The 26,778-nt window shown below is 42.9% G+C and overlaps 1 protein-coding gene across 1 annotated transcript in view; it reads right to left on the bottom strand.

Annotated features, from left to right (window-relative positions):
• Positions 1–26,439, bottom strand: part of LOC121354435 (cell migration inducing hyaluronidase 1) — a 47,229-nt gene extending 20,790 nt beyond the window's left edge. Inside the window, exons 1-12 of the mRNA XM_041469072.1 lie at positions 26,364–26,439; positions 23,334–23,486; positions 22,535–22,673; positions 21,516–21,752; positions 20,957–21,136; positions 16,999–17,069; positions 16,154–16,249; positions 15,381–15,502; positions 13,061–13,202; positions 12,027–12,218; positions 4,046–4,221; positions 3,272–3,481 (exon numbers count right to left, since the gene is read on the bottom strand). Coding sequence (XP_041325006.1) covers positions 3,272–3,481; positions 4,046–4,221; positions 12,027–12,218; positions 13,061–13,202; positions 15,381–15,502; positions 16,154–16,249; positions 16,999–17,069; positions 20,957–21,136; positions 21,516–21,752; positions 22,535–22,673; positions 23,334–23,486; positions 26,364–26,439 — 1,794 coding nt within the window. The remainder of the gene's footprint in view (positions 1–3,271; positions 3,482–4,045; positions 4,222–12,026; positions 12,219–13,060; positions 13,203–15,380; positions 15,503–16,153; positions 16,250–16,998; positions 17,070–20,956; positions 21,137–21,515; positions 21,753–22,534; positions 22,674–23,333; positions 23,487–26,363) is intronic.
• Positions 26,440–26,778: the final 339 nt, after the last annotated feature.

Here is a 26,778-nt window from a genome sequence, read left to right as displayed (position 1 = left end):
AAGCCATCTCTCAGTCACCTCTGACTTGCTCCTGTGCCTGTTTTCATGCACAAGCCCACTGCTGAAATGCTTGCATGGAAAATGAGATGCTTGTTCCAAAATCACTCCTCTAATGTATTTAATTATTTCGTTGATTAGAACCTTGTTAATAGTCCATAATTTTACATTAACCATGAGCAATTTAGAGCCAGATAATGCTCTTCCTGGCAAAACAACTGCTGTGAAGTATAGCTGGACTAGTAAAAGCAGACACCACTGAAGCTGTTAGATAGCATAACCTCTTATTCCATGAAGTACAGGTCTCCCCTGATCTTGCCAGACTTTACCATTTAATTTCCTTCCCCAGTGGCTGCTTCTACTTTACCTTGCACACAGGGATCCAATGGAGAGTGGGAATCAGAGCACAGTTCCCTCCCTGGGATTGCAGTTTTGTAACTAGGCGTTTTTTTGGCCAATATATTGCAGAAAACATTAGGTAACTATTGCATTTTAAAACAACAATTATGGTGAGAAACTAATTTCTACAGCTTTGTTTCCAGAAGGACCCTCTGTGCCTCTCAGCTAATATGAATTTACATGCAAGTGCAGAATAATCCATCAATGAGGTGAGCTAATGTTGAGACAGCTACTTCTAACAGACTGTGCAGACCCACAGAAAAATACCTGTCATCAGAAATAACTGGATACTCTTTTCTCCTAGACTGTTCAGAATCTATGAGTATCTCTGTAGTGACATGAGAAAAGTGACAGCAAAGCAAGCAGGAGAGCCTGTATGTAAATTACCTGCTTGCTTTAATGACAGTAAAAAACAACTGATGCCCCTCTCCCATTTATTAAAACATTTCCACTCTACAACACTTGTGCAAGAAGCAGCTCTGAAATCAACAGCTCAGTGTTAAGGACATCACTCAGTGCTGTGGTTTAATAATCCAGCTGGAATTTTTATGGCTATTTCCAAAGTGTGCACATCATTAAGGCAAATTTTCCCTCAGCAAAGTACACTTTGGATCTACCTGATCTCAAAGGGAATGAATGTTACCCGGGGAAAGACAGAGCTCATCTTTGTTTGCATGAGCTGAGTTCTTGCATGTAGAAACAGCTGCTGCCACCCAAGTAAAAAGACAATAGGCAACTGGGAAATGTATACAGTAACTACTGTAGTCATCACAAACTCATGTGGGTGTCTTTGAATATATCTGGGGGAGAAGGAAGAGGAAAGGAAGGAGGAGATTGTGGTGGGATCACCTGATGAATCAAGGCACGGAGCTGCTGACTGCAGATGTGTATCAGAGCCGTGAAACAACACCTAAGTGATGCAACTTTTGGAGCATGTTTTCTGTGATGCAACTGAACAAAATTGATTAGATTTCTTTAGTTCACTGAGGCTTTCTTTTCAGCCATCATCAGTAATGATGAGGTTAAAAAAAACCAAAACAAGTATAGGTAGAGCTTCATATTCACACATTTTGATAAACTAAAATCCAGAGAGATTGTATTGACTAAATAATGTCCTAAATTACAAGAATTCTCTTGGGTGCCTTGTCATGGAGGCAAAGTATGATCATTTAGGGAATTGTGGTTGTTCAACAACATCAAGAGAATCAAGTTGCTTTCATCAGCTACATCAGCCTGTCTAAATTTCTCTTTGTCACCTCAGCTGGAAAAGCCTGAGCACATGGAGTCCTATGCCATGGATCCCCCTTGGTATAGCTGTTGCCCAGAGATAGCACAAGAGACAGAACTATTTCCAAATTCTCTGCATGAACCCATCCATCTGACTGATAAGAAAAATTCCAGGTTCTGGGTATTTGGTTTGGAAACAGGGAATGAAGATCTCACATTAAATCCAGAAGAAACTGCAGCTCTTCAGCAGCTGTGCAGCCAGAGGATGTGTTGATGGTGCCACTGGTGACAGCCCATCACAGTGTGACAAATGAAACCTGCAATGCTGCCCTGCCACTCTGCACATTAATTGTGTTCTAAACCCCTCTACCGGCAGCTTCAGATTGAGCAAATGCCACATGACCCTGAATGACTTATATAATTCATACAGTAAAATGTCTCTTCATTTCAGAAACCATGTTCATTTGGTAGGTTTTCAAGATCATGTTATAAACTTAGAAGGACAGAGGTCAAACCCAAAACCTCAGATTCAAAAATAGCGGATAAAAGCTGGTCTACTTCTAGAACTGCAATTTAAGTGCCCTTTGTTCAACTTCTGTGCATTTTAATTATGCCTGGGACTCTCCCTTCCAACGCTGGCACTTCTAGAGGTATGAACTCCTAATGCACAGTGACCATGCAGGTTACAACTGCCAATTATATTTCCACTTAAAATTCTGTTATATATAGCAGCAGGGCTCTTGACAGTACAAATTCTCCTCTTCAGGGCTTGGGTATACTTTTTTTCTTGCCATTTCACTGAATGGGTGAGAGTCCTTTGCCTAGAGAAATCCTGCACCTTTAAGACTTGCTTCTTGAAGATCATCCAGTCCCCCTAGACTCTTCTGCCCTTCAGGACCTGCCTCTCAAGGGACTCTGTCAACCAGGTTCCCAAACAGGCCAAACTCTACCCTCTGGAAATCCAGGGCAGCCGTTCTGCTGACCCCCCTCCTTACTTCTCCAAGAATAGAAAACTACTATAATTTTGTGATCACGATGCCCAAGACAGCATGTAACCATCACATCACCCACTAGTCCTTTTCTGTTCACAAACAACAGGTCCAGCATGCCTACCCCACAAACAAAGGCACCCCTAGATCCAGGAGAATCTGAACATGTTCTTGACATCTCTGGTGTGCTGTAACTTGTCTGGTAACCGTCAGTCATTCTAGAGATTTATCCTAAAGGACTTCTTGTTATGGAGGGCAACTCTAACAAATCACAGCTCCGTGAGTGCTTAATGCTATGACTGGCATTGCAAGCCCAAACCTTTATTACAGGAAAGATGAGGCACACTTAAAGCTTCTGATTATCCTCTTTAAATAGCAAACTCTGTGTCTGCTGAAAGATCCAACCACTCATTAGGGATGGGCTGGTCGGCAGACACTGCAGTAGCCAGACAAATGCTCTACCCACTCTGAGTCACACACAGCCCCCAGTGCCACACTGGCAGGTTGAGATACTCCTTGTACATCCAGGGTGGGAAGAGTCAGGCATTGGCTTTAACAATAAAACACATAATTCTGCAATAATTAAGGTACATTCATGCCATAAGGAAGATTTTTTCCCTGCTCTCTTCACCTCTGAGGCAGACACTGGGACTTCTTACCAGTAAGCCATTGGATCCGTGGACTGTGACACAGCGGGAGAAGGTGTTGTGGATGGAGGTGTCCTTCACATAGGTTGGAGGGTTGTAGCCTCCTTTCTCATCCACATCTCCGGCCATATGGAAATGAATTGGGTAATGCCCCATTGTCTGCTGGCCCATGTGTTTCAGTTCCAGACCTTCAATGTGTGTAGCCTTAAAATCAAGACCAATCTGGAGAGCAAAAGAACAGTAGTCAAGAAAAACAAAAATCTGTTGAGGGCAAGGAGGGGGAACACAGGCGTAGGAAGGGCTGCATCATCTCTCCTGAAGGATTTACTGTGTGGAGGGGAGTGTGTGGCTGCAGGGTGAGGGAGAGAGGGCCATGGGGCCTAAGGAGACCAGAGCTGCTCTTTGATTTCCACACTGCTGCCATAGACACATTTAACTTTACTGTAGAAGGAAAGCAATTTATATTTATAATTTTCCATGGTTTTCAGCCAGCTGGGTTCAAATCAAACTTCCTGGGCTAAGCACCACCAAAATCCAGGGGAAACTGGGATTGGGATGCAGAGACTTTATCTCAGGTGCATTGATCACCAGCCTCAGTGTCTGTGGGGGCATTACATGCACTTCAAAGCCAAAGGACAGGCAGCAGCCAGAGGGAGGATCTGCTGTACTGCGGGGAGAGCTTGTTTGCTCAGTGGCTGATGAGGAATTTTTCCCTTCCTTGGCTTCCTTGCTGTGTGAAGGCGTGGCTGGAAGGAGGAAAGGACAAACAAAGGGCTCCAGCCTCACCTTGATGTGTCCCCCAAAGGTGTCGAAATCAAAGAAGGAGCACAGCTTGCTGCTGTACTCGTAGCACTGCTGCTCCATGTCGCCCATCACCACGACGTTGCGGCTCAGCAGCCCCACTTCCGCCCGCATGTCCACGCCGTCGACCACCTCGCCCACGTGCAGGTATGTGGCTTTCCCTAAAGGAACCAGATCCAGTTTCAGGGTTACTCTGCCAACGCTGCTGGCTTCCCGAGGGCTCCCTGTGGTGGGGCTGGTGTGCTAATGAAAGGAGCAACCGAGTCAGCACAAACTGCTGGCTGACACCTCAAAGGAGGGAAGGCTGGAGCACAGGGGACACCCAAGGTCCTGGTGAGATGTTTGCAATGGAGGAAGTGGGATTTTTGGTCTTAGCTTCGTTTATCCAGGGAGTTAAACCAACAGTCTGTTAGATAAAACACATTTCCTACCTTGAAAAGGAGCTGCATACTCTGGGTTACAAGCAGCTCTGTATGAACAACCAAAGCAAAAAAGCCCTGATGATGCAGCTGCTGAAAAGTCTAAATCACCAAGGTTAGCACAGCATTTCCCATAGTAAGACATGGGGAGCTGCTCAGACCCCAGGGCACTACTCTTGGGCAAGCATCAGGCTAACATCATGGCTGTTGATGCAAGCAAGGAGCAGAGTGGGCAGAAAGCCTTGTAAGAATTGTGGCTTGGGACAATCACAGCTCCTCACCGAGTTTGTGGGCTGTAAAACCTCTGACTCCCTGGCCTCCCAAATCTCTACATTTTAGATCTACCCTCACATCTCCAACTTGCTCCCCTAGTGCAGTCAGAGTCAATGGGATCTTCCATCTACCCCACGCCACACCTCTCTTTGCCAAGCCAAGTCGCTCATAACATCTTCCACACACACCCTCCTCCATGGAGGGGTTAAAAGCACAGAAAAACTTTCCTTGGCCTGACCAGAAAGGGGGGAAGTCCAGGCAGTGGGGATGTCTAGAAAGCAAAGTATCTCTTTGTTGTAATTTCATTCAAACATATTCCTACTACCTCCTTCCTTCCGCAGGTTTTTGCAGAGAAAAGTCAGCTGGGAAAAGGTTCACCTTACTGACTCCATTCTGTATTCTTCCAGTAAAAATAAGTAATAAACTCTTTAAGTAAACACTGAACTTTGAGGAATGCTACACTTGCATGTATTTAATTTCCATTGAATCGTTCAAATCCTTAATTAGAAACAAATGGCAAGCCTGAAGCCTGGCTATCGCTGCACAGCACTTCATGCTTAAGCAGAAGTGCCAAGTCAAGGGGAGGATTTTGAACACTGAAACAATATTATTTTTAACCAAAACATGATGCTATGAATGTATAAAAAAGATAAGCAAACACCATTCACTGCCTCTTCTCCTGAAGCTGCAAGCAGTGTAGTTTGATGGGGTTTGGGAAGGTGAGTGCTCCATCCTGCTCTTCCACTGCTGCGTTGTGGGACAGGGTCCACACCACAGCATGTGCCTTCTGCCTGTGCACCTCTGCCTTCAAAACCATCTGATCTTGTGAAAAACACTCTCTGTTAACTAGGGGAGTGGTGATGGCCAAAGAGCTGCATGCTCATCTCAGAAATGAAGGGCTGCAAGGGACCCTGGGTTTGCACCTCACCCACCTTTTCAATTGTCTTCCTAGAAAATCCTGGACTTCCCCATGCCCATGCTGCTGCCCTGCAGGCAGTGAGCCTCATCAGGTGTGTGGCCAACACCAGACTCAACCCATCCAAAAAACAGCAGCTTTGCTTCCTTTATTCATATACATCAAAAAAGCCACTGCAGCAAGTACCCGCCACATGAGAATACCCCATGCTGGAGCCTTGAGTGAGTCTGCAAAGGAGAACAGTTTCTCCTTATTAAACCCTTTTTCAGCTGTTATTTTTCAGTTTTCCCCAGAGCTGACCTCTCCTTGATTTACTGAAATGCAGGAAGGATTTTAGATAATCATAAGAACATACTATTTGAAGCCACATCTCCAGGATTTGTGGCAGTGAAATTAGATAGGCAGTTTTGTTATTCCTGTGCTGAGCTCTAGAATAATAAATGTCATGCTTGCATGTATTTAATTTAATTTAACACCAGTCCAGACATGCAAAACAGGGTAAGCACTGACAGGAATGTTAAATACGGACTAACCAGTTTCTAAATATAACTTATTGGGTGCATGTTTTTCACTCTGTGCTTTTGCTGATTTGACATGTTTGGAGATAAAAGGAGAGACGGAAAGCAATCCCCTTCCAAAGTAAAAGCGGATTTTGAATAATAGCTCCTTTAATAGAGTTTTGAAAAACAAACCACTTCTCAAGGCAGACAGAAATTCAAGCTCCCTGCAGCAACGGGGCTGAAAGAAGCTTTTGGGAGACAGAGGCTGGCATGGGAGCCCTTGTGTGCTGTAAGTGACTGCTGGGAACCAGCACTACAACACCGGGCACTTCCCATGGGACCTGGAGCACTGTGAGGGGCATTTACAGACACGTGGCATTGCCACGGAGCTGCCTGGGGTATCTTTGGTGGTGGGCAGGGAAAAAACCCACAAAAGAGTCTGCCCCGTGGTGAGCTCAGGGAGTTCACACGAGGATGGCAGCGTCTCACTCTGCAGAGCTACAGGTTTAAGTTTGGCTGCTGCTCAGAGCTGGCACATGGAGCCTTCCCAGGGACCAGCCAGGATATCTGAGACCCTGAGCACTGACCATGGGCAAACCCCAGCCAGGGGTTTGCAAATGGGCACTGAAGTGGTTTGGTATTAAAAAGGCAACCCTGTGCTTTGAAAGTGGGAGGGATGTGTTGCTGCTCCAACATCCAAGGCAGTGCTGTGATTTCCCAACCACTAACAAGCCCTGAGGCCACTGATTCACCTTCTCCTCCCTTGGGTGAGGGTTTGCTGCATCCCTCATGGACAGACACTGCCCTGCCAGCCTTGTGCCATATTGTAATCTAAACCAAACACGGCCTTGCAGTGACACAGATCGCATCTCCCCACAACAGACCCGCAGGAAAAGCTCCCTGGCTTGGCTGCTGCATGTGTCATAGCAGTGCCTCCCGTTAGCACAACGTAAATTCACAGGGAAAACTTCCTTAGTATGTGGGCTTGCCTGGTGGAAGTCTTGATTCAGCAAAATACGAGCACATTCCTGTGCTTATTACTCAAGGCAGCGACTATTGAAGTCAGTTGTTGGTAAGGATAAGGTAATGATTAAAAGGAAATATACATTAAAATAAACACAGATGATCCACCCAACAAGGGCATGCTTATGTCAACAAAGCAATTCAAAGCAAACGGTACAAAGGAGAACCTGCCACATGTGAACCCAGCCATAAAACCTGGGTCTTGGGCCTTATCAAACCTGGGAAGGGTGGGATTTTAAAACTATTTCTACTGCTGCAAATGTGGAAGAGTGCTCAGATCTGGTGAATTACATCTCTCAGAAAACACTCCCAGGTACACTCATACATTCCTAAATCCCTTGGCTCTAAATGGCCCAAACTGCTAAATCTCCCTTTGAGAAGTGAAACCAGCACTTGAAGGTCTGGAGTCTGGATTTGGTGAAGATAAAGAAAAGCTGAGATTCTCCTGGAGCATTTTTTTTTTTCTCTAAAGTGTCTTTTCTTCTCCTTTGGGTTCTCAAGGGATAAGACCCAGTACCTCATGGTCTTTTGATGTTTCCTCATCAAGTTTTTAAGGCAAATGCTAAACACAATTCTGTTCAACCCACATGATCCAGTGACAGTGAATCCTTCATGGCATCTTTAAAGTCAGTTCAGCTCATTGCAGATGCCAGCCCAGATCTGACAGATTTATCATTTTTTCCAAGCACTTGTCATCACTGGTGGTAATGCCCCTTTTGCTTATATTTAATAACAAACAAATGTTCACACTGGCATCTTTCAAATCCTCATTATTCTGAGTTATCTTGCTGGGGTTTGCTGTTGCATCCCTAAGCCACAGGCCTGTAACTCAGCATGGTTTGGGTGAGCTGGCTGGCTCCTTGAGTCACACAGCACAACCTGATGTCCTAATCAACAAATATTCCTCCAATTCACAACTTTTACATGGAAAATTAAGTTTTCAGCAAATAGACATAACAGCAATCAGGCACAAACTCTACCCTCATGAAGTTCCATGTAAACCTGAATGAGATTCTGTCAGCTCAGCTCCCAGGCACTGCCCCAAGGTAGAAGGAGCTCTGAAAGACTGTTAGAAATGACCATTTCAAAAGATTCCCTGCCCTGCCCTCAAGCACCAGGGTTGCCTTAAAAAAAAGAGCTTTTGTCAAGTTCCAGCCAAAATGATGCCAACTTCTAAACAGAACACCCTAAATCTCTAAAAATATCTGAATTTTGATAGTGGAGTAAATTCTCCCATTCTTACAGCACCAGATGAATGCTGACATAGGCTGAATTTGTGAGACAACTACATATTTATACTTTTAATTCAAAGTTCTCTGCATGAACAAGATCACAGTTAACTCCTTAACTCTCTAATATTTGCAACCCAATAAGCAGGATTTAAGAGATGTGTGCTTGAATTCATAGGTTCACCAGTATGTGGGATAATTGGAGCAATTATGCCAGGCACAAATAGTTTTTTCATCCTTTATCAAGAGCATATAGGAGCACAAAAGAGCACTTCATCATTTCTGTTCCATGGTGAAACTTATCAGCATTTGTAGAAACTTCATACAGAGCAACCAAGATGAAGATAAGACTTGTTTCCCAGAGAAACTAGACAAAATACTAGATATTTCCTACTATCCAGTTCTATCATAACAACACAACCCTTCCTTCCTTCCTCCCTCCCTCCCTTTGCCCTGCACTGCTGTCCCTCCCCAAACCTTGTGAAGTTGGAAGATCAAACAGTTTTAGTCTGTTCCCACAGTGAAAATAATCCAGGCACAAAAAATTACAAGTAAAAAAAAAAAAAAAGAGTTAAACAAAGAAAGCAAGAGGAGGGGAAAGCTCCCTTTAAGTGAGTGACCATTTGACTGGGAGCAGGACCTGCAGATCTGGGTCCTCATGCAAACCACACTCACCCATGAGAGACACAGTTTGTACATTAGGGCAGTTACTCCAGTAAAAAGTGCAAAAGATCAGAGCCTGTGTGCCCTCCCTCACTTTCTACACTGAGATTTGCAGATGTCCATAGTGAAATAACTAAATCCTCCTAGCACCTGATGGCAATTGAGTATTAACTGCCTTCAGTTCTTTTGAAAAGCTCTAATCAATCCATTTCTAGCCAGGAAAGAAAGTATGAGTTTCAGCAGGAAGTATCAAATATAAATAGGACATGAGCTAACTAATGAGTTTGACTTTTTTGGCACAATATGCTAAACCATGTCTATTAAAATACTATTAAATTATGAGAGCATAAATTACATTAAACCTTGGTATGCCAAGTGGCTGCCACACCAAACTGGCTGTCCACAAAGCAGAGGTTTTCTGCCTTTTTTATAACAAAGAGACTCTTAAGTAGTTCAGATCTGACATTTAGGTTTCAATTTAAAAATAAATAGAAAGAAAAAAAATAAAGATTAAAAAGGAAATAAATCATCATGGGGAGGAATAGTTTTATCATTTGTCTTTCAAAGGGCAAACTTTTGGAGTTCTCAGCTGCTAAACTAAACCTCTTAGGAAAATTAAGCCTTTTCACTTATTACAAATGACATCCCTCTGAGATCCTGTGTATAAATGTATGTGTGGAAGGCCTTTCTCAGAAGGAGCAAAGCAATCTTGCCTACCTCCATAGCAAAAGAGAGGCAGATATTTATGATGCATGTGCTTCTACACCCAATTACAAACCTGGCCAGGCACACAAGGCCAGGCTGTGCCAGGTCTGCTCACCTGTGTTGAGTCCAGGGGCCATTAGTGATCCTTATTCTGGCTAATTATCCATCATGGCTCAGGACAGTGGCTGAAGTTACACCATGGCCAGGCAGAGAGCAGCTCAGAGACCTCCTGGCCCCTAAAGGCAGGGGACATCTCAGCCTTGCCAGCTTTTATTTCATCTAGACTGAACTTAGACTCAGGCAGATTATTTTGTTTTCTAGTGAGAATGTGTTTTTGTTACAAGTTGGAAGTGATTTTTATAATTGCACTAAATTTTTCCTTGATTTATAAATCAGTGAAATCCCATTGACGTCAATAGAGTTGCCTGGATATAAGAGAGGAGAGACTTTGGCCCTGGTGTTCATGTCATTTGTGGTAATAAAAGGAATGTCCTAATTCTCCTAAAGAGAAACTGGAGACCAAGAGCACAATTGCTTTAACAAGTGTTTCCACTGCTTTTTTACTTGAAATTCACATGAACTTTTTTGTTGTTTTTAATCCATTATTTGTTTCCTTAAACTAACCTAGCTGCCACTGTTGCAGAAGATGAATGCAACTACATGAATTCCACAGATCCATCAGATTATGGGAAGCCCAAGACTCCTACACCATCTTTATTTTTACTGGCAATCTTCCAAGACCATCTTCATGATGTGACTTGTATCATACCAGTCTGAGTCCAACAGCTCAAAAGTTGCTCAAGAAAAATATTCAGCTTGGAAATGCATCTTCTTTGAAAGCACTAGACATTTGAAGTCATAAGGTTATGATACATTCAGACTGTGAATAACATTTTTCTTGGCCTAATGCACATCTCCAACAATGGATGGCCAAAGCTGTGTGGGGAGGCAGCTGCCAAAGGAAGTTATTGGTACCTTCCAGAAGAAGTTGCACCAGAGATAATGTTGAAGTCGTTCATTTCAGAGAACCAAGTGAACTCCCTGGTGCATGGGATGTTCCAAGTGCCCTCATGGTTTCTCAGAAAGGTCTTACTGTAAGTGCAGACAAGACCTCTGCCTAGGGCAACAGCCAGCATGCAAGCAAAGATAAATTATGATGCATGATTTACGACCAGGCAGATGCTGCCTCTGAAAGACAACCTCATCTACTACAGACTTTTACACTGCAAAATAATGTTTGCTTTTGTAAATTATAGAAGCAAAGTAATCCTCATCTATTCAGATAAGGGGCAGTTCATGTGCTTTTTCCATGGTCTGCTTATCAGTGTGCCAAAACAAGGTTCTAGAAGGGAAAGACAACTTCACAGACTCAAGTGAAGATTAAATCTCCCACTCTGGATTTCAGTTTTATGCTCATCCTGGTAATAGTCTGTGCTTCATCATAGTTATGCCTCTTAATTGGATTCTGTGTCCAGAGGCCATTCTACAATCACTGGGCTACAAAATCTATTAATCAAAAGCAATTTGTTTTGCACTTGAGCTGGTCACCTACAAGAGAGAAATGCTGGGGCTCTACAAAGGGTCCCACTCCTCCTTCTCAAGCTGGCTCTGGCAGCACCCTGCCACTCCATCTCCCCAGTGCAGAGGCTCAGGACAACTCACTGGCTGCCAGAAATGTTTGGCATCACCTCTAAGCAATACTCTCTGGAGACACAGTAAACGGGAAACAGTAGCTTCACTAGCAGAAATACAAAACAGTATTTCTAAAATGTAAGATTACAGTTCTTGTTAAATAGAACTTAGGAAAGCAGCCAGCTGGAAATTACTTCATAGCCTTACAGTGTCTCACAGTCTGCTCTTGCCCTAGTTCCCTCTTCCCATCAGCTGTGCTCTTCTGCTTTCCAGGTATTTCAAATGAAGTTATTATGAAGTGGTATTTCAAATGCAGTTACTGCAAATCTCAGATACATAACCTGTATCTGTTCCTCTTAAGTAAATTCACCCACTCAATAGCATGCCTGGGGACAAAAAATGGATCAGCTATGAAAAGAGAAGGCAGAAAGGAACCAAAATCAAGTCAGATTGTTTTCAAGGATGAAAGCTATATATCCCAAAAGCATCTAACAACCAGCCATCAAATTCAGGCGTCTTTCAACATTTTTCAGTTCTTCTTGGAGTCACCTCAGTGCAAATGACTGGTGAACTGCAATGCCAGAGTGATAAGGTGAAGCACCTCACCTGCTACCTTGACCTGGGTGGGTCTGCAGGTTCTGCAGGGCAGCACTTGGAACTCCTCTGCCTGGTACATGGAGTAGTCAGTGCTCGCCACCACCAGCCTGTCCCCAGGTCTCCATGAGCTCACATCATCCGCCAGATTCAGGATCGTGCTGTTCACGTTGGTGTCAATGGTTACCGTGAGCTTCGGCTTCACTGAAAACCCAAAATGAAGGGTGGGCAATTCAATCAATCCCATCAGAAAAAGCTTGCTCCTTCTTTTTTTTTCCCCCCCACCCCTCCTTGGTGTGCACCAAAAATTATTATTTTCTCATGCTAAAAAGAAAAAAAAAAAAGTTAACTCCTTCAAACATGTTTTTTTACTGGCTTTGGCTTGGCGAGCAAGAAAACAGGAAAGTATTTGTCTTTAGTTGCAGGCAGGTAGATTTTCCACTAACCTCAGGATAAATTTAAATGTAGCTCTTAGTGGCTCATTCTCACCACACCCACTTAGCAGCAGCTCTTGTGGGCACTGGGTGCTGTTGTTTACAGCAGCCAAGTGGTCTTTAACCTAATCATGGTTTTTTCCAGCAAAACAACAGTGTGCCACCCTTCTTTTCCTGCCAGCTCCAAAAATCCTAATGACCTGTCTAATGACCAAGGTAAGGACAGCGGTGTTGGAATGATTAACTACAAAATGACAGTTTCAAACCCTGTTGTCTTCACACGTTCTGATTGACTAATCCTACGTCATCCCAAAATGTTTTTGCAAAAGACAAGGAATTTACATGAAAGAACTTGCCAAATATTTCTCACAGCTTTGCTGGGTATTTGAAAAACCGCCCCGCTGCTTTTGTTAGTCTGTTATATAAAAATTCTCAGGAATTTTTCCTGAGATAAATCTTTGGCCATTCTATCTGAGTTTGTGTCCATAGCCCAGCACAAACCTTCAGCTTGGAAAAATTACAGAAGTTTTTGTGACACCAAGAAGGAACCAGTCATGGGAGGACAGGATTTCTGCTGTTCTCAGTTCTGGCTTTCAGCGAGGGTGCACATACCAGATTTGCCACACAAGAACCTGACTCTGTAGTTGTGGCAGCCCTGGCCGGTCTGGTCCTTGCCGTGGCACAGGAATTGGTAATCGTGGCCGCTCTTGTAGAAAACCTCCGCGGTTAAATCCGCTCCGTCAAGCGTCATCGCCTGCAACGAGGATGGAAATACAACTCAGGGGCTGCTGTGAGGTGAAGGGATTTCACCAAAACATCTGAGCCATCAGAAGAGGCCTTTGCTTTGTTTTGGGTGACAGCACAAGCACTGCCTAGCAAACCCCCGTGCCTGGGCTCTCCAGCCAGTTTCCAGCTGCTGCTCACACACAGCCACTGCTGAGGTGCACGCCTTTTCCTGTGTCTATATGAGACCAGGGGCTGCTTTGGGAGGAGTCTGTGAGCTTCACAAACAGCTGCCTCAGTGCCCTAGATTTTCTCTTGCCACTGGTTTGAGGGCAGATGGAAACGTTGAGCGCAGATGCTTGCACCCAGATGAACTCATGGCTTCAAGCCTCTGCACTGCGCTCATTCCATTGCTGGTGGCTAGGCTCTGTCTGAACCTTGCAGAAGAAAGGGGCTAGGGGTTTTATTTCTCCATTGCATCGATCAGTCTCTCAAAAAAAACCCCAAGGGTGCTGCAACACTGCTGCCTGTTCCAAAAGAAACAAGGAGAAAGTGGCCTTTTCTCACAGGCAAGTACCAGCCTGTGAGAAAAGAGCTGCCTTGAGAAAAAAGGCTGTATCATGCCAAGAAGCAGTGAGATATGAAACCTCTCTGCTGTTCCTGCTGGGGCAACGTCTCAGGGTCATGTCAAATTTCACATTCTGTCTCCAGAGCTTGCATTTCTCTCGACCCTTTCACAAAAATGTGGCGCATTGCATGGGGCAATCCAAATACCACGTGCATTTTGGCAAGGCACCAGGAGAAAAGCCATCTTTCAATGAAGGGTCTGATCCTGATTGTCTCACTCATGCAGGCTTTCCTTATTAATGAATCCACCCTGCTGCTGTGTGTGGGATTAGCACCGTCAGCTGGAGGAATGTGCCTCTGGCTGTGCTGTTCTGCTGTTATTATCATCATATCTTCAATTTTCTCCCATGTTCCAGAGCTGGGGCAGGCCAGCTGCTATAAATCAGTGCAGCTTTATAAAAGCAATGAGCAGTACCAGATTACACTACCTAAGGATTTGCCCTAAGATCTGCAGGATAAACTGCATGGGGGTTCACTTTTAATATACATGGGGGAAAAAAACCAAACAAACAAAACAACTTATTTCACAGAAGAAGGGAAAAAATAAGGTTTTTTTCTAGAGCAGAAGAATATCTTCTTTCTGTTTTAACATGCATTCTAGAAGTGGATGTATTGTAAGGAACATCTGACCCCTGTTCTGAACTAAGCTGTCACTTCTAATACACATATATGGAAGCAGAAATGAATGTGGATTTGGTAAAACCTGGCAGAAAATTATAGGGCAGTTTTTTCCTTTCTGTTCAAGAGACATCCTTTATAACATCTAGCCCTGGAAACTTTCACTCATACAGTCAGCATTCCCATTTACTTCAATAGCCACATTCTTGTGAATGAGAGCAACTCCACTGGCTCAGAGCACACAGGAGCCTCAGGCTCAGCCTCACACAGATGTGAAGGATTTTATTGTCTTTTTCTAGGCAATGCTTCTGCTATAGGTAGGCATAAAAAGTATATGGTGAACATATTAAAAAAAATACCCTCATTTCTTGCTAGGCTTTTTTGTCCTTAAAGAGGTTTTTTGCAGGGTCAGAAAAGGTATCAGTGGTCCTCAGCATGCTGGCCTGATGGTATAATTATAATGCTTAGCTCCAAACAGAATTCAAATTTCTTTCCACAGAGATGAAACAATTGGTTCCAAGAAATGGCTGAAAGCTCACCAATATTTTTGACAACCTGCTACAGCTGGTAGTTGCACTGTCTTGTTGCATTTTGTGATTAATTTTTTAGGTAGGGTCCATTCCAGAACCATTTAAAACCTTTGAAATTTTCATGTGGTTGCTCCTTTTAATCTTCCAGCAGGGAATCACATATTTCATGAGAGCATCTGTGCTGTCCATGACCCATCTGTGCACCTTTTCATGCCAGGAGCTGGAATTTACTGAAAGCAACTCAATTCTATCAAATTTGTCCCAGAACAATACGAGACTGTATACAAGATCTTGTTGGTTATGTATTAGAGTGGTAAAATAATTGGTGTATTTTATTTAGAAGCAAAAATTACTGACAAGCACAATTATTTTGGGGGTTCAGTGCCAGTCCAAAGAAGACTAGCCCCTCTAAAGTGAGTGGTAAGCCTGCCTACCTGGATGTCAATGGGCTGCCTGCAGACTTTGTCAGGATGAGCAGCTTTGAAGTCAGACAGCTTCTCCATGTCCTTAGATCTCGCTTTGTCAGGCTTCTCAAACCACTCTGTCCATTCTACATCTGGAGACAAGTGCAAACAAGTATTGTCATTTGAAAGTCAAGCTTAATGAGTGCAGGAAAAATGCACGAAGCATAATATGATCTCGGATATCATTCACAATTTCTTCACTGATGATCTGATTCATGCCTCTTCCTGCCAGCCTGTCAGCCACTTTTAATGATGCTGTGAAGTGCAACCAGCCAGGGGAGAGCAGAGTTATTAAAGGCTTCATAATTGGCATGTGCACTGTAAGCATTATTAATAGATACAGATAGATAAGCATTATTAATAGATACAGATTTTGGATCTGTGTCTGCCTTAGCTGCCTTCTCTGATCTTCAGATCAAGTTGCACCAGCTACTGTGTGTTGTCTGAAACATGGACATGATGACTGTGCAGTGAAAAGAAGAGGTTGTGTGTGATCTCTGAGACTATAGGAGATGGAATTTCATACCCAGTGCAGAAAAGGAAAAAGGATCCCAGTTATTCAGAGGGTCCTAGAGACAACTGGGGAAAGAATCTGTGAGTGTTCATTAATTGGTTTAGTGATGGCATAAATAGCAGCTAGCAAGTCCACTCTTCCCAAATGGAAAAGGATTGCAGGAAAAAGGATGATTCACCCTATTTGTCAGCTGTCTAGCACTGAGTGAAAAAGCCCACAGACCTCTCACCTTGAACCCACTCGCTCGTTGAAGAGACGTTAAAATGTTCTCCATTCTCAGCTTTGAATAGTTTGAATACTTTGGCCACAGCTGAGCCTTTGTGACCTGTTAAAAAACCCAAAACATTGGTAAAATCATTGAAATCAGTTGGAAAAATCATTGAATGCAGTTGATAAGAGTAAGAACTGAAAATAATTGTCTCTGTGCATATTTGTATACTTTGACTACATTATTCAAAATTAGTCCTGCACAACTTCCAGAAAAATTTACTAATCTTGCAATGAGGCTTCAAGATACTTTTGCAACTGCATGGATAATGAAGAAGAAAAACTTTCAAAAATCAAGAGAGGATAAAGCCCAGAATTATTTGTCATATGTTGTTATTTTTATTTAATGTTGTAGCAAGCTGTGTTATTCATGTCATGAGAAGACAGAGACTCAGCAGTGTTCAGCTTGCAAGAAAATGGTTTCACAGGAGGACTTGAGGCTACTAATTCAGGATACACTGATTAAATTTTCAGCTGGTGTGAACTGGGTCTGTTCAACAGATTTGTGTCTTAAGAGAGGCAGTGACTGAGCTCAGTGAAGTTCCATGGACTTACACTGGTGCAGGATTTCACTTTTTATCTGAAGGTTTGGATAACCTAAGCTATGTCTCACTCATCTGCTCCAGATGCATTAGTGGGAAGAAGCAATATATAAAGAGAACATTCAATTAAATGTGTCAAACCACCAATGCTCATGGCTTCGATGTAATGCAGTGGGAAGCAAAAACACCATTGGCCAGATTAATCTGTTATAACTCCAGTAACTCCCAGACATCACGTCAAGACAGCATTTTGTGCATTAAATACCTTGATATTCAATGTGGTCTTCAACAGAAGAGGAGGGATTTCCTTTAATGGTAATAAAACTCCATGGGTGCCTGGAAAATGAAAATGAGAAATGATCAAGTAATGTCAAGTATGAGATGCATATTTCTTATAGCCCAATGTTCCTAAATTTCTCAGAGGCACCACATCCAAAACAGTCTCATTAGTGTCAGAGGCAGTGTAGTTAAAATTAATATTATTTTAACACTCTATAATTCTTCAGTAAATATATCAGAAGAGAAGCAAATTTGAAGACAATACCTACTTAAAACATGCCTGTAACAAGTGTGTTTGTTTTTTAAATGAGTGTTTAAAGAAACTTGTGTATGACAGACCCAAGAGACACTGGCAACTCCTTGGGGAGCCTGAAAATAAATCCTCTGTGTGTGTGTACATGTGTATACACTGAAGAATATGAAAAGAAGCCACTTCTACTTAAATAAATTTAGCTCATGCTGAAACCTTGTATATGACAATTGTCTTTGGAATGACCCATGAGAATTTCTAATAGACAGACTGGCTGGCAAAGGACAGTAAAAACTGCTTAGTCTCTGCATATCTAGTTTCCTTCTTTGAACATTGAACACAGATAAAGGTTCACAGCTCTGAATTTTCTATTCAAATCTGATCCCATGTCAGAATTCAGTTCATTATCATCTGATGGTTTTTGATCAAGTGGGTTCAATAGCTATCAGCCACGCTGGAGGATGAGAAAGCAATGGAGAAGTGCCTCCCAACCTTGGGGGTGAACCCAGTTAGGAGGGGTCAGGGAAGGTTTTTATCTTCAAAGTAGGAGTAGTTCAGGCATATCTGCTCTTAATGAGTAAGAGGATAAAAAATATGCTTTTAGGGTGCCGGAAGACTGTCCTGAATTACCAAAAACTCCCATGGATTAGGTCATGTCTCTATAGTTATAAATATCTGGTCATTTCACTTGCATCAAAAGTCTTGCAGGTCACCTTTCATTGGTGCAAGTGAAGTTCCAAACCACTCTGGTTTGGAACTCTGGAATAAAACACGTACAGCCATTGACAGAGAGCCACTGAAACACGCCCAGATCACGAGCTGGGGTTCGCTGGGTGTGCAGCTCTGGGGGCAGCCGGGGCAGGCTCAGGGTGAGCGCTGGTGCAGCCCATGCCATGCCATGGCCCCAGGGGACACGGCTGCTCAAGGGGACACTGTCCCAGTGTGTCCTCAGCCCCAGCCCTGGCCAGGCTCGGTGGGAGCTGCCAGCACCACTGCCTCGGGAGCCTGCCAGCGAGCCAGATGCTCCTGCTGGAAAATTTGCCTTCGTGCCAATTGCCGAAGGCACTGACGGGCTGTGATCTCCATCCAGGGAGAGAAGGGGGATGGGAGCAGGAAGGACACTTTATCACTCAGCAGTCAGGATAGATTTTTTTTGGTTTTGTTATTATTATTATTATTTTGGTAAACCAAATTTGAAACTAATGACAAAAAATTATGATGCCTCAAAAATAATCTCGAAAAAAATTTAAAGGATAAGGAGTTATTCTGCAGCTCAAGGTTTGGCCCCATTTCATGTGTTAAAATACTTGTTTCTCCCAGTTATTTTACCACTAAAAATAGTTTTAAAGTCGTTCAACCCTGACACATAAGGACACATGCAATCTGTTTGGGCTGTATGAAATGAAGCGACCAGGAAGTCCAGAGCCAAGCAGGAGATATTTGTGTGGAATTCCAAAGAGAATAACTATGTCATCAAGTGCAAAAAGGCTTTCTCTTAATTTATTAGTAAAAGGGGGAAAAAATGGCTCACACTGAAAGAGTAAACACACTTTTCAGAAGGAAAACAATAGGAGAGGAGTGCAAGATTTTCCTTTCATTCCTAATGTTCTGGACTCAGCAAATAGGCAATTAAAAGAGATTCCAGGAGCACAGAAACATTTCTGAATAAATCAGCCTTGTACATCGGATCTGCTACAGCAAGGGGGAGTTGCACAACTTCACAATCTGTTTGAATACTGAGCAAGTGGAGATGGACAGGAATTTGCCCATTAACCCCCACCAACACCCCCTCCAGAAACCAACAAAATCTACAACTGAATTACATTATTCTTCTCTCAGGGATGACCAAGGCCAGCCCCAGCCATCGTCAGGAGCTGAGATTTGACAGCCTGGATTCAGCAGGACCAGCCAGCAAACCCCAGTGCTGGGCAGTGAGTGGTGACAGGCATGTTAGCAAGAAAAACCCATCTCTTCTCCTCAGTCAGAGCCTGCCATGGCCACAGAGGGTAAAATGTGGACACACGTGTATAATTTTCTCATTCCGAACAATTTTTTCTGAGATAGTAAAAAAAAATTTCCAAAAGTACCTGTCCAGTGCATACATCCTTATTCATAGTTATAGATGTATCTGAAATGTAAACCACTATGTCTAAATCTTGTTACACTGAAGTGGAAGTTCAATTTGCTTTAGAGGAAAAGCTTGAATAAACCTAAGGCTGCCTGTGTTCCACTGTGCCATCAAACTGCCTTTCTAAGTCTGGCCCCAGCTGCCATCCAGACAATGTGGTTTTTGAGAACTGATGAACTTAAGCTCTGAGAACACTCCTATAAATATGTTCTTTTAAATAATGCACCAGATATTTTTCCACGCACCAGTATGCTGGTGGAAAACAGTGTTGACCAATTACTCCCTCATTATTTATCCACATGTCTCTATAATTCATGGAATGCAGTTTTGTGGCATTTCAGATAACAGCATGGCAAGGATTAGCCTTTTGACCACAAACAATAGCAACACTGAAAGTCACACTTCCATGGATGAATTTCTGTGTTATTCCCATTGTAAACAATGATGGCAAAATGATGAGAAGCTTGCTTTAAAACACCACAGCAGCCTAAAAAAAACAAGTGTGATTTACTTTTATAAACATATGTAAAAACCATCAATTCCTCCCTGTAGCATCATTGGGGAAAAAAAGCATAATGTTCAAAAACCACATTCTGTTTCCCTAATTCCAGCATTTGAAAAAACACCCAGCAGGCTACTGGGCTCTAATGGGGGCTCTAGATTTGAGAGCAAGAATTGCACTGATGGAGATAGCCTGGTTTTGGAGACCATTTCTGCCCTCCTTGGTGATTCTTTGAAATGTGCTGTCTGGTGCCCAGGAGCCCCTGTAACTTTTGACACAGCCTCTTCATCAGCCATCCCAGATCTTGCTCCATCTGTGTGTGCCCAGCTGACAGATGTCTCTTTCCACAAACTACTGTATTGAAACACTTCTCCCTACAAGGCAGATTTTGTGTGTGTGTGTGTGTGTTCTGCAGACACCCTCTTAGTTCCTCATAAAAAAAGCCTACATAAATTCAGATAAACACAAAAAATATAATGGCTACAGTTGGGTAAATAGCAAGTATTCTCAACAGTCTGTGTGCCAACACAGACACTGTTTTGGCCACAGAAGTATTTACAGTCCACATCATAAATCCGTGTTTGCTAAATTTCTGTGCTGCACAAGTCCCCAGACCTGTACTGGACAAGCTGAGCAATGTGCTGTATGTGTGTCTGTATGTATGTAGCCAGGGCTACACAGCAATTATTGTACCCTCCTTAATGCTCAGCCCATCTAATCCTCTGTGTGTGTGTAAATATGCTTCTTAAATCTTTGGGGGATGGCTTGAAAATAAATTGGAATAAGCAACCTGTGGGAACAATATCTTGGAAAACCATCTTTTTTAATGTGAATCATATGCTATTCCTCAATCTGCTAATAAAAATACCCAATATAGACTCTGAGTGCATCTAAAACTATCTAATTAACTGCTAAAACTGCACATTGAGAAGTTTCCCTCTTCTTTTTACTTTTTTTTTCCCATGTGAAAGAACTTTGTGACTTTGAAAGAGTGGAACTATTTGGACATCTCAGGAACATAATAAAGCCTCTGTGCTGGGAGAACTGGCAGGACTGGCACATACCTAAACCCAAGGTGGAGGAAATGCTTGCTGCCCAGTTTGGTCATTGCTTTCCTGGCCAAGTCATCCAAGTTTCTGGATCCTTCATCATTCACTGCGACCGACAGGATCATGCCATTTGCAACTCTGCCCAAGTACTGAGCCAGGCGGACACTTTCCTCTTTTGCTCTGTAGGTATCGAACCTGAAATGATCAAAAACACCCATAAGCATTTACTGCAGCATTCACCACACCTTTATGTACTGAAAAGCAAGTGCTATAAAGAAAGTACTCTTTTGTATTGCTCACTGTAACATTACCCTGCTGCAAAAGCTCTTGTCTAGCAGGGTGTGTTAGAGGGCTCTGTTAAACCAAACTGATTAAACTCTAATTGAAAAACTGCAAGGTATAACACAGCTCACACTCTGGTTTTGGAGATGGCTGGTCTAGGAGGAATTGTACATTCATGCAATTACACCCATTTGAACAAGATGCTGAAATGTGTGTGTTTGAGCTTGCTGAGATGCTGTCCCCAACCTGCTCCTCAGGATCCTCACATCCAGGCAGACAAAAGGTCACTCACCGGTCTGAGTGGACAACTGCCCCTGTCTTTGGGTCAATGACATGGACAATGACACCCCGGTGGCCCCAGCTCCTCTCGAAGTAATATCCACCTTCTTCCATGCCACCAGGATGGAGAGTCTTGTTTAAGAAAGTCCAGGACAGCTTTTTCTTTCCATGGATCTCAAGAGTGCCACCTTTGCTGACTCCAAGGTACTTCCGTCCAAAGTAAGGGTTTGGCTGGCTGCCGTCATCCGCTCTAAAGCAGGAAGGGAGGAAAAGGGACCAGGTTTGGGTTTGTATCTGAGTCAGGGAACCTCTCTCCTTGTGCTGCCATGACCCACGGAGAGAAGTCCCATGGTGTGCTGTGCATTTCTTTCAGGTATTCCAAGAATCAGGAGCTACCCACATTGTACAGAAAAAAAATTATCTTAAAAAATAGTGGCAGCTACCAAAGACCAAAAGCACTCTGGAACATAGCTTATACATGCTACATTTGTTATATCCAGGCCAGAGAAAGCCTGGAGCCCAGACTGAATGGCACATCTGTGTTTTTGAATTCTGGAGGCAGGCAAGACCCTAACCAGGAGCTAAGAGGTCCAGTGGTTATTAAATATTAATTTAGCCTCCTTGAAATTTTAAGAGATCCTGTACCAATCTGCAAGACAAGCATACTATCCTTCAGCTCACAGCTCCCATACAGAAAGAAAGGATGTTTAGAGAAGAGAACTTTCAGACAAAAATAACTCCTCAGGTTTTAAGCCTATTCTGGAAAATCAGTTTAAGTTGTAGGAAGGTGCATGCTGATTCTCTAGCATGCCCAAACCCCCAGTGTTCTTATCCCAGTAAAAGAGAAAAAATCCCAAACTTGCATCAATTTTTGTGGGCCATTTAAATTGTTTAAAAAGTTACTGAACTTTCCACAGAGCACTGATGGTAAGTGTACCTGAGAACATGTAATTTTAAGGAACGTTTTCATTCCCTGATGTGGAAGAGAGATGCCAGAAGGTTCTAAGGCAGTATTTTATCATGCTTACGTACCGCCCATATAAGATGATAACCACATTGCCTTGGTAAGGGCACAGCTCACTGCCAATGTGTAGCTCTCCATCATTTTCAATGAGTATGTGTCTTGTACGCAGGATGATGGGCTGCACATCGTCCTTGATGACCAGTTTTCCTAAGCAGAGAAGGTTATGCTTTATTACCCAGCAGCTCATGTGAGGTTGCGGTATCATTGTGCTAAACACAATGCTGGGCTGTCATCTCAGTTTTTGAAAAATTCTGTTCATACACCCCAAAACAGCTCTCAATACCAATCCTGAAAACATTGGTTTTTATTTAGTCCAGTTCTTGACAAGTGCAAATAAGATTAACATGGAAAACCCATTCAAAACTGAGACAGAAATTTAGAATTAAGATGAATGAAAGCTATTTATGCCAGCAACACTATGGCTCTGTCCTTGGAGGCAAAGAGGGACATGAGCATCTGCCCTGTCCTGAGGCCCTGATAACACAACTACTGCAGTATGATGCTATCAGGCCAATGGTTTGGTAAAAATAATGTTTTTGAAGCAAATCGCAGAAGTAGAACTAGTCATTACACTGAGCTACTTGTGTAAATTCTCCAGACAGGACAGAAATGAGGCTGGTAACAATGGCCAAAGAATCCCAGCACCTCAGCTGTCACCCAGCCCCGTACTGAGGTAAAGTTGTGTTTGCCCAGTCGCCACCCACTCCTCAGCAAGAAGCAAGAAGCTCTCCCAGCATGATCCACAGGGATTTAAACAGTCCCAGTGACCATCAGAGTGCAGCCAGCCTTGCCAGCAGCAGGTTTTACCTCTGTCAGTGATGTGGATGGAGTGAACAGTGGCAGAAGAAGAGAGCAGCAGCTTCCTGCCACTGCGGATTTCAACGCGGTTTTCTTCGTTGTGACCCGGGTTCCAGATTTCTAACTCAGGCTCTCTGTCAGGACATGTGACAGCTGCTTCTGCTGGGCAAAGATGGAGAGTGAGGACAATCAGTGTTTGTTTGGAGCGAGACAGGAAGCTCTGCACCTGGGCATCTTTACAGTATCGTTCAGCATCAGCCTCTTGGCTGACTCCCTGGAACACAGCAATGCCTCAGTGCAGCAGGGTACATGTGGGTCACGACCAAAAGAAAACAAACAACAGCTTAAGCTGTATGCTTTTCTGTTTTCTGGAAGAATGGAAAAACCCAATGCAAAGGAGCCTTGCAGGGGATGCAGTTTCTAGAAAACTACTGAAAAGGGACTTTCACTGAGCCCTTCCTGCAGTGACATTTAGCTCTGTTCATGCCATCTAGACACAAAGCCCTGGGAATGTGTTCAAAAAAGGATAAAACTACTACTACCTTTAAAAATGTCCCCAAAAACCTGCTTTGTTTAATATAAAGATGTTAAAATATGTTTTCACTGCAAATTTTCACTGGAGATAGAAAGAAAAAGAGATCAAACTAACATGGAAACACAAGCAATTACCAGTACAGAGTAATCCAGTAACAGAGAGCAACAGGAACCTCACAAGTGTGTCTGGGTTTGTGAGCTTTTCCAGGCAGAAGCAATAAGGATTCATTCACTTTGGGATCACACATCTGCAGTCTCCACACACAAATTTGATGATGGGCTGCCATGACGTGTTAGTCTGAACAGCTCTCATACCACATGCAAGAGTCTCGTGTTGCAACTATTTATTTCAGATAAAATATTTCCCTGGTACCACCTCAGCTGATATGTGAGCCTCATGTCTTACTGTAATCAACAAAACTGTGAGTGAGAGTCTCTTGTGTGGTGCATATTTTCTGAGGGTAGAACCCTTTCTAATCCTAGGAAGGTGAGGTCAGTGGAAGTTTGAACAATGAGCCCTTTGCCTTCAGACAGGGCTGGGAGTTCTCACCAGCTCTACCGTTTTTATCCCTTAAAACAAAAACACCATGGAGAAAACTACAGCACCAGCAAATCAATGATGATGGGCATGGGATAAACCTTGACCTCACCAGGGTTATGTCTCTGGAACTTGGTATAGTAAAGTTGGGTGGGTTTTGCCCCACAGGTACTAATGCCTCCAGGTAATGGAAGGGACAATGATGTGAATCCAAGCAAGGAAACATTTCCTGCTGCTGGTGCAGTTGACAGGCAGTTGTTTTGTGCCGCCACTGTGGAACTTGAAGGACATCTGTAATTCCACTGCAACAAAAACAAAATCTGTCCATCTGCATTCAGTTTCCGCTCACATTCCTCCACCAGCTTCATATCTTAAGAAAACAATAGAATTGGACCAGCCATAGATTTAAAGTCTCCAGAGCCCCAATAAATATAAATTTTCAAGGTGAGTGAGGGATGTTTCCTGTGGGCTGCATAGACCTGTCTCTCTGCAAACTTTTCCTATATATATGAAGTAAATCAAAAAGGGCCAATAATCTACCAGGCAGCAAGTCAGATACAGATAAACATCCAGGACCTGATTTTGATACCACTGTGCCAGCTGGAAGCTGGAATTGTGTTAATAATGTCAGAGGCACTCCCTCTGATTTACAGTAATTGAGAAAAATGAGGAGGTGTTTCTGGTTTCCTACCAGAAGCCACAGAGAATTAATAAAAGATAAATATTTTAGACAGGGAATGGGGCTTGCATTGTAAATAGATGTTCAAATATTACTGCAATACACACTGACAACAATTTAAAAAGAAATAAAAATCTGTTATTTCCCTGGGAATAAAGATAATAGAGAAAATTTGCTCATGATAAGTGATATAAAACCAAGAGAATCAATTCAAATGTAAAGGTATAATTTATCAATTATATCTTAATTAATCAATTCAAATGTAAAGGATAAAAATCTTATTCATTTTTCCATTTACTTGAAGATGCAAGGAGCTTCCTGCAGTCTCAAAAAATGACTTGTGCCCCAAACTCATTATTTTGAAACAGAGAGGCACACAGGGAAGCCTAAGGGGAAATCAAGAGGAATTTAAGTTGGTGTTTGGGATGACAAACAGTAAAAGCCAACAAACCAGAAGCAGAGGACCCAAATTCCCAATTTCATTAACCAATTTGTAGCAGGAACTTTGCACATCACCAGCATCTGCTGTGCCAATGGCACCATCAGGCTGAGCATCTTCTGCCAGCTGCTCCAGTTACCTTGACAGCTTGACTACTGCTTTCATTGTCATTTTTGAAATAAAAGTGCAAATTCTACCCAGCACAATGAATTAACTGAATGTTTGCTTCTTGACCAAAAGGGCCTGAGCATGACAATGAGAGGTTGCTTCATGCAGCTGCAGTGTTTGGGGCAAGACATATGGTCTCTTTGTTCCAAACAAATACAAACCTCCACATTAGCTCTGTATAGAATATGTAAATCAAGCTCCCCTTTCCTCCTTCCCTGAAATGCTTAGTAAAAAAAAACAGCTTGGAAGAGACAAAACCCAAGGGACAGGGATGTCCCAGGTCAGGGTTTTTTGCTCTCCACATCTGGGCTTGAGGAATGCAGGAGAACGCTCGCCTTCACCTCCCTCAGCCACAGCTATTAGACCTGAGGTTTCTTTTGCTTTTTTTTTTTTTTTTGGTGGCAGTTTGTTGGGTTTTTGTTTGGTTTAAGAATGTGTGGCAGAGTCTGAGGCATTGCTGAGGGGACTTTCACCTGCTCAGAAATTTCAGTCTTTGCCACTCCAGCTGCCCTTGACTGCATATATTGGCACACCAGAAAACTGCTTTTCTCCTGAACTGCTTTTCTTTTTTCACTCTGTCCTTGACTCTTTTTATACAAAGAGTGAAAAGCTGATCAATTTAAACCTGTTAAAAATAGCAGTACAAACCATACCCTTTTTCCCCATGGCAAGAAAACTTACCTGTGCTTACTGAAGAGACTACGAACAGAAAAAACCCCAAACTTCCAGCCAGACACTTGGAAGTAGGTAGAGCCATTCTTCAGGATTTTCAATTCTCTGTATGGATAACTGTGAAAAAAGAATATCAAGAAAATGTCACTTTTTTTTTTTTTTTCTCAGCTCATTCACTGCAAAATAAAAAAAAAAAAATTAAAAAAAAAAAAAAAGAGAGAGAGAAAGAAGCAGAAGTTAAATCCAGTTTTATGCTAGACCACCTCCACTCCCATTCAGCTCAATGGCTGAAAACACCTTTGCACTGATTCAGGACCAGCCTGAACAGAGCAAGGAGCCACGGGCAGCTCCTCACCCTTTGTTTGGTTTAGGATCAACCCACTCGGGAATCCAAATAGACACTCAGAAAGCAGCCACCAGCTGT

Source organism: Pyrgilauda ruficollis, unplaced genomic scaffold (genome assembly GCF_017590135.1).
Source record: "Pyrgilauda ruficollis isolate IOZ18807 unplaced genomic scaffold, ASM1759013v1 scaffold23, whole genome shotgun sequence".
Lineage (NCBI taxonomy): Eukaryota > Metazoa > Chordata > Aves > Passeriformes > Passeridae > Pyrgilauda > Pyrgilauda ruficollis.
The sequence above is the reverse complement of the archived record's forward strand: the minus strand, read 5'-3'. Positions and strand labels throughout refer to the sequence as shown.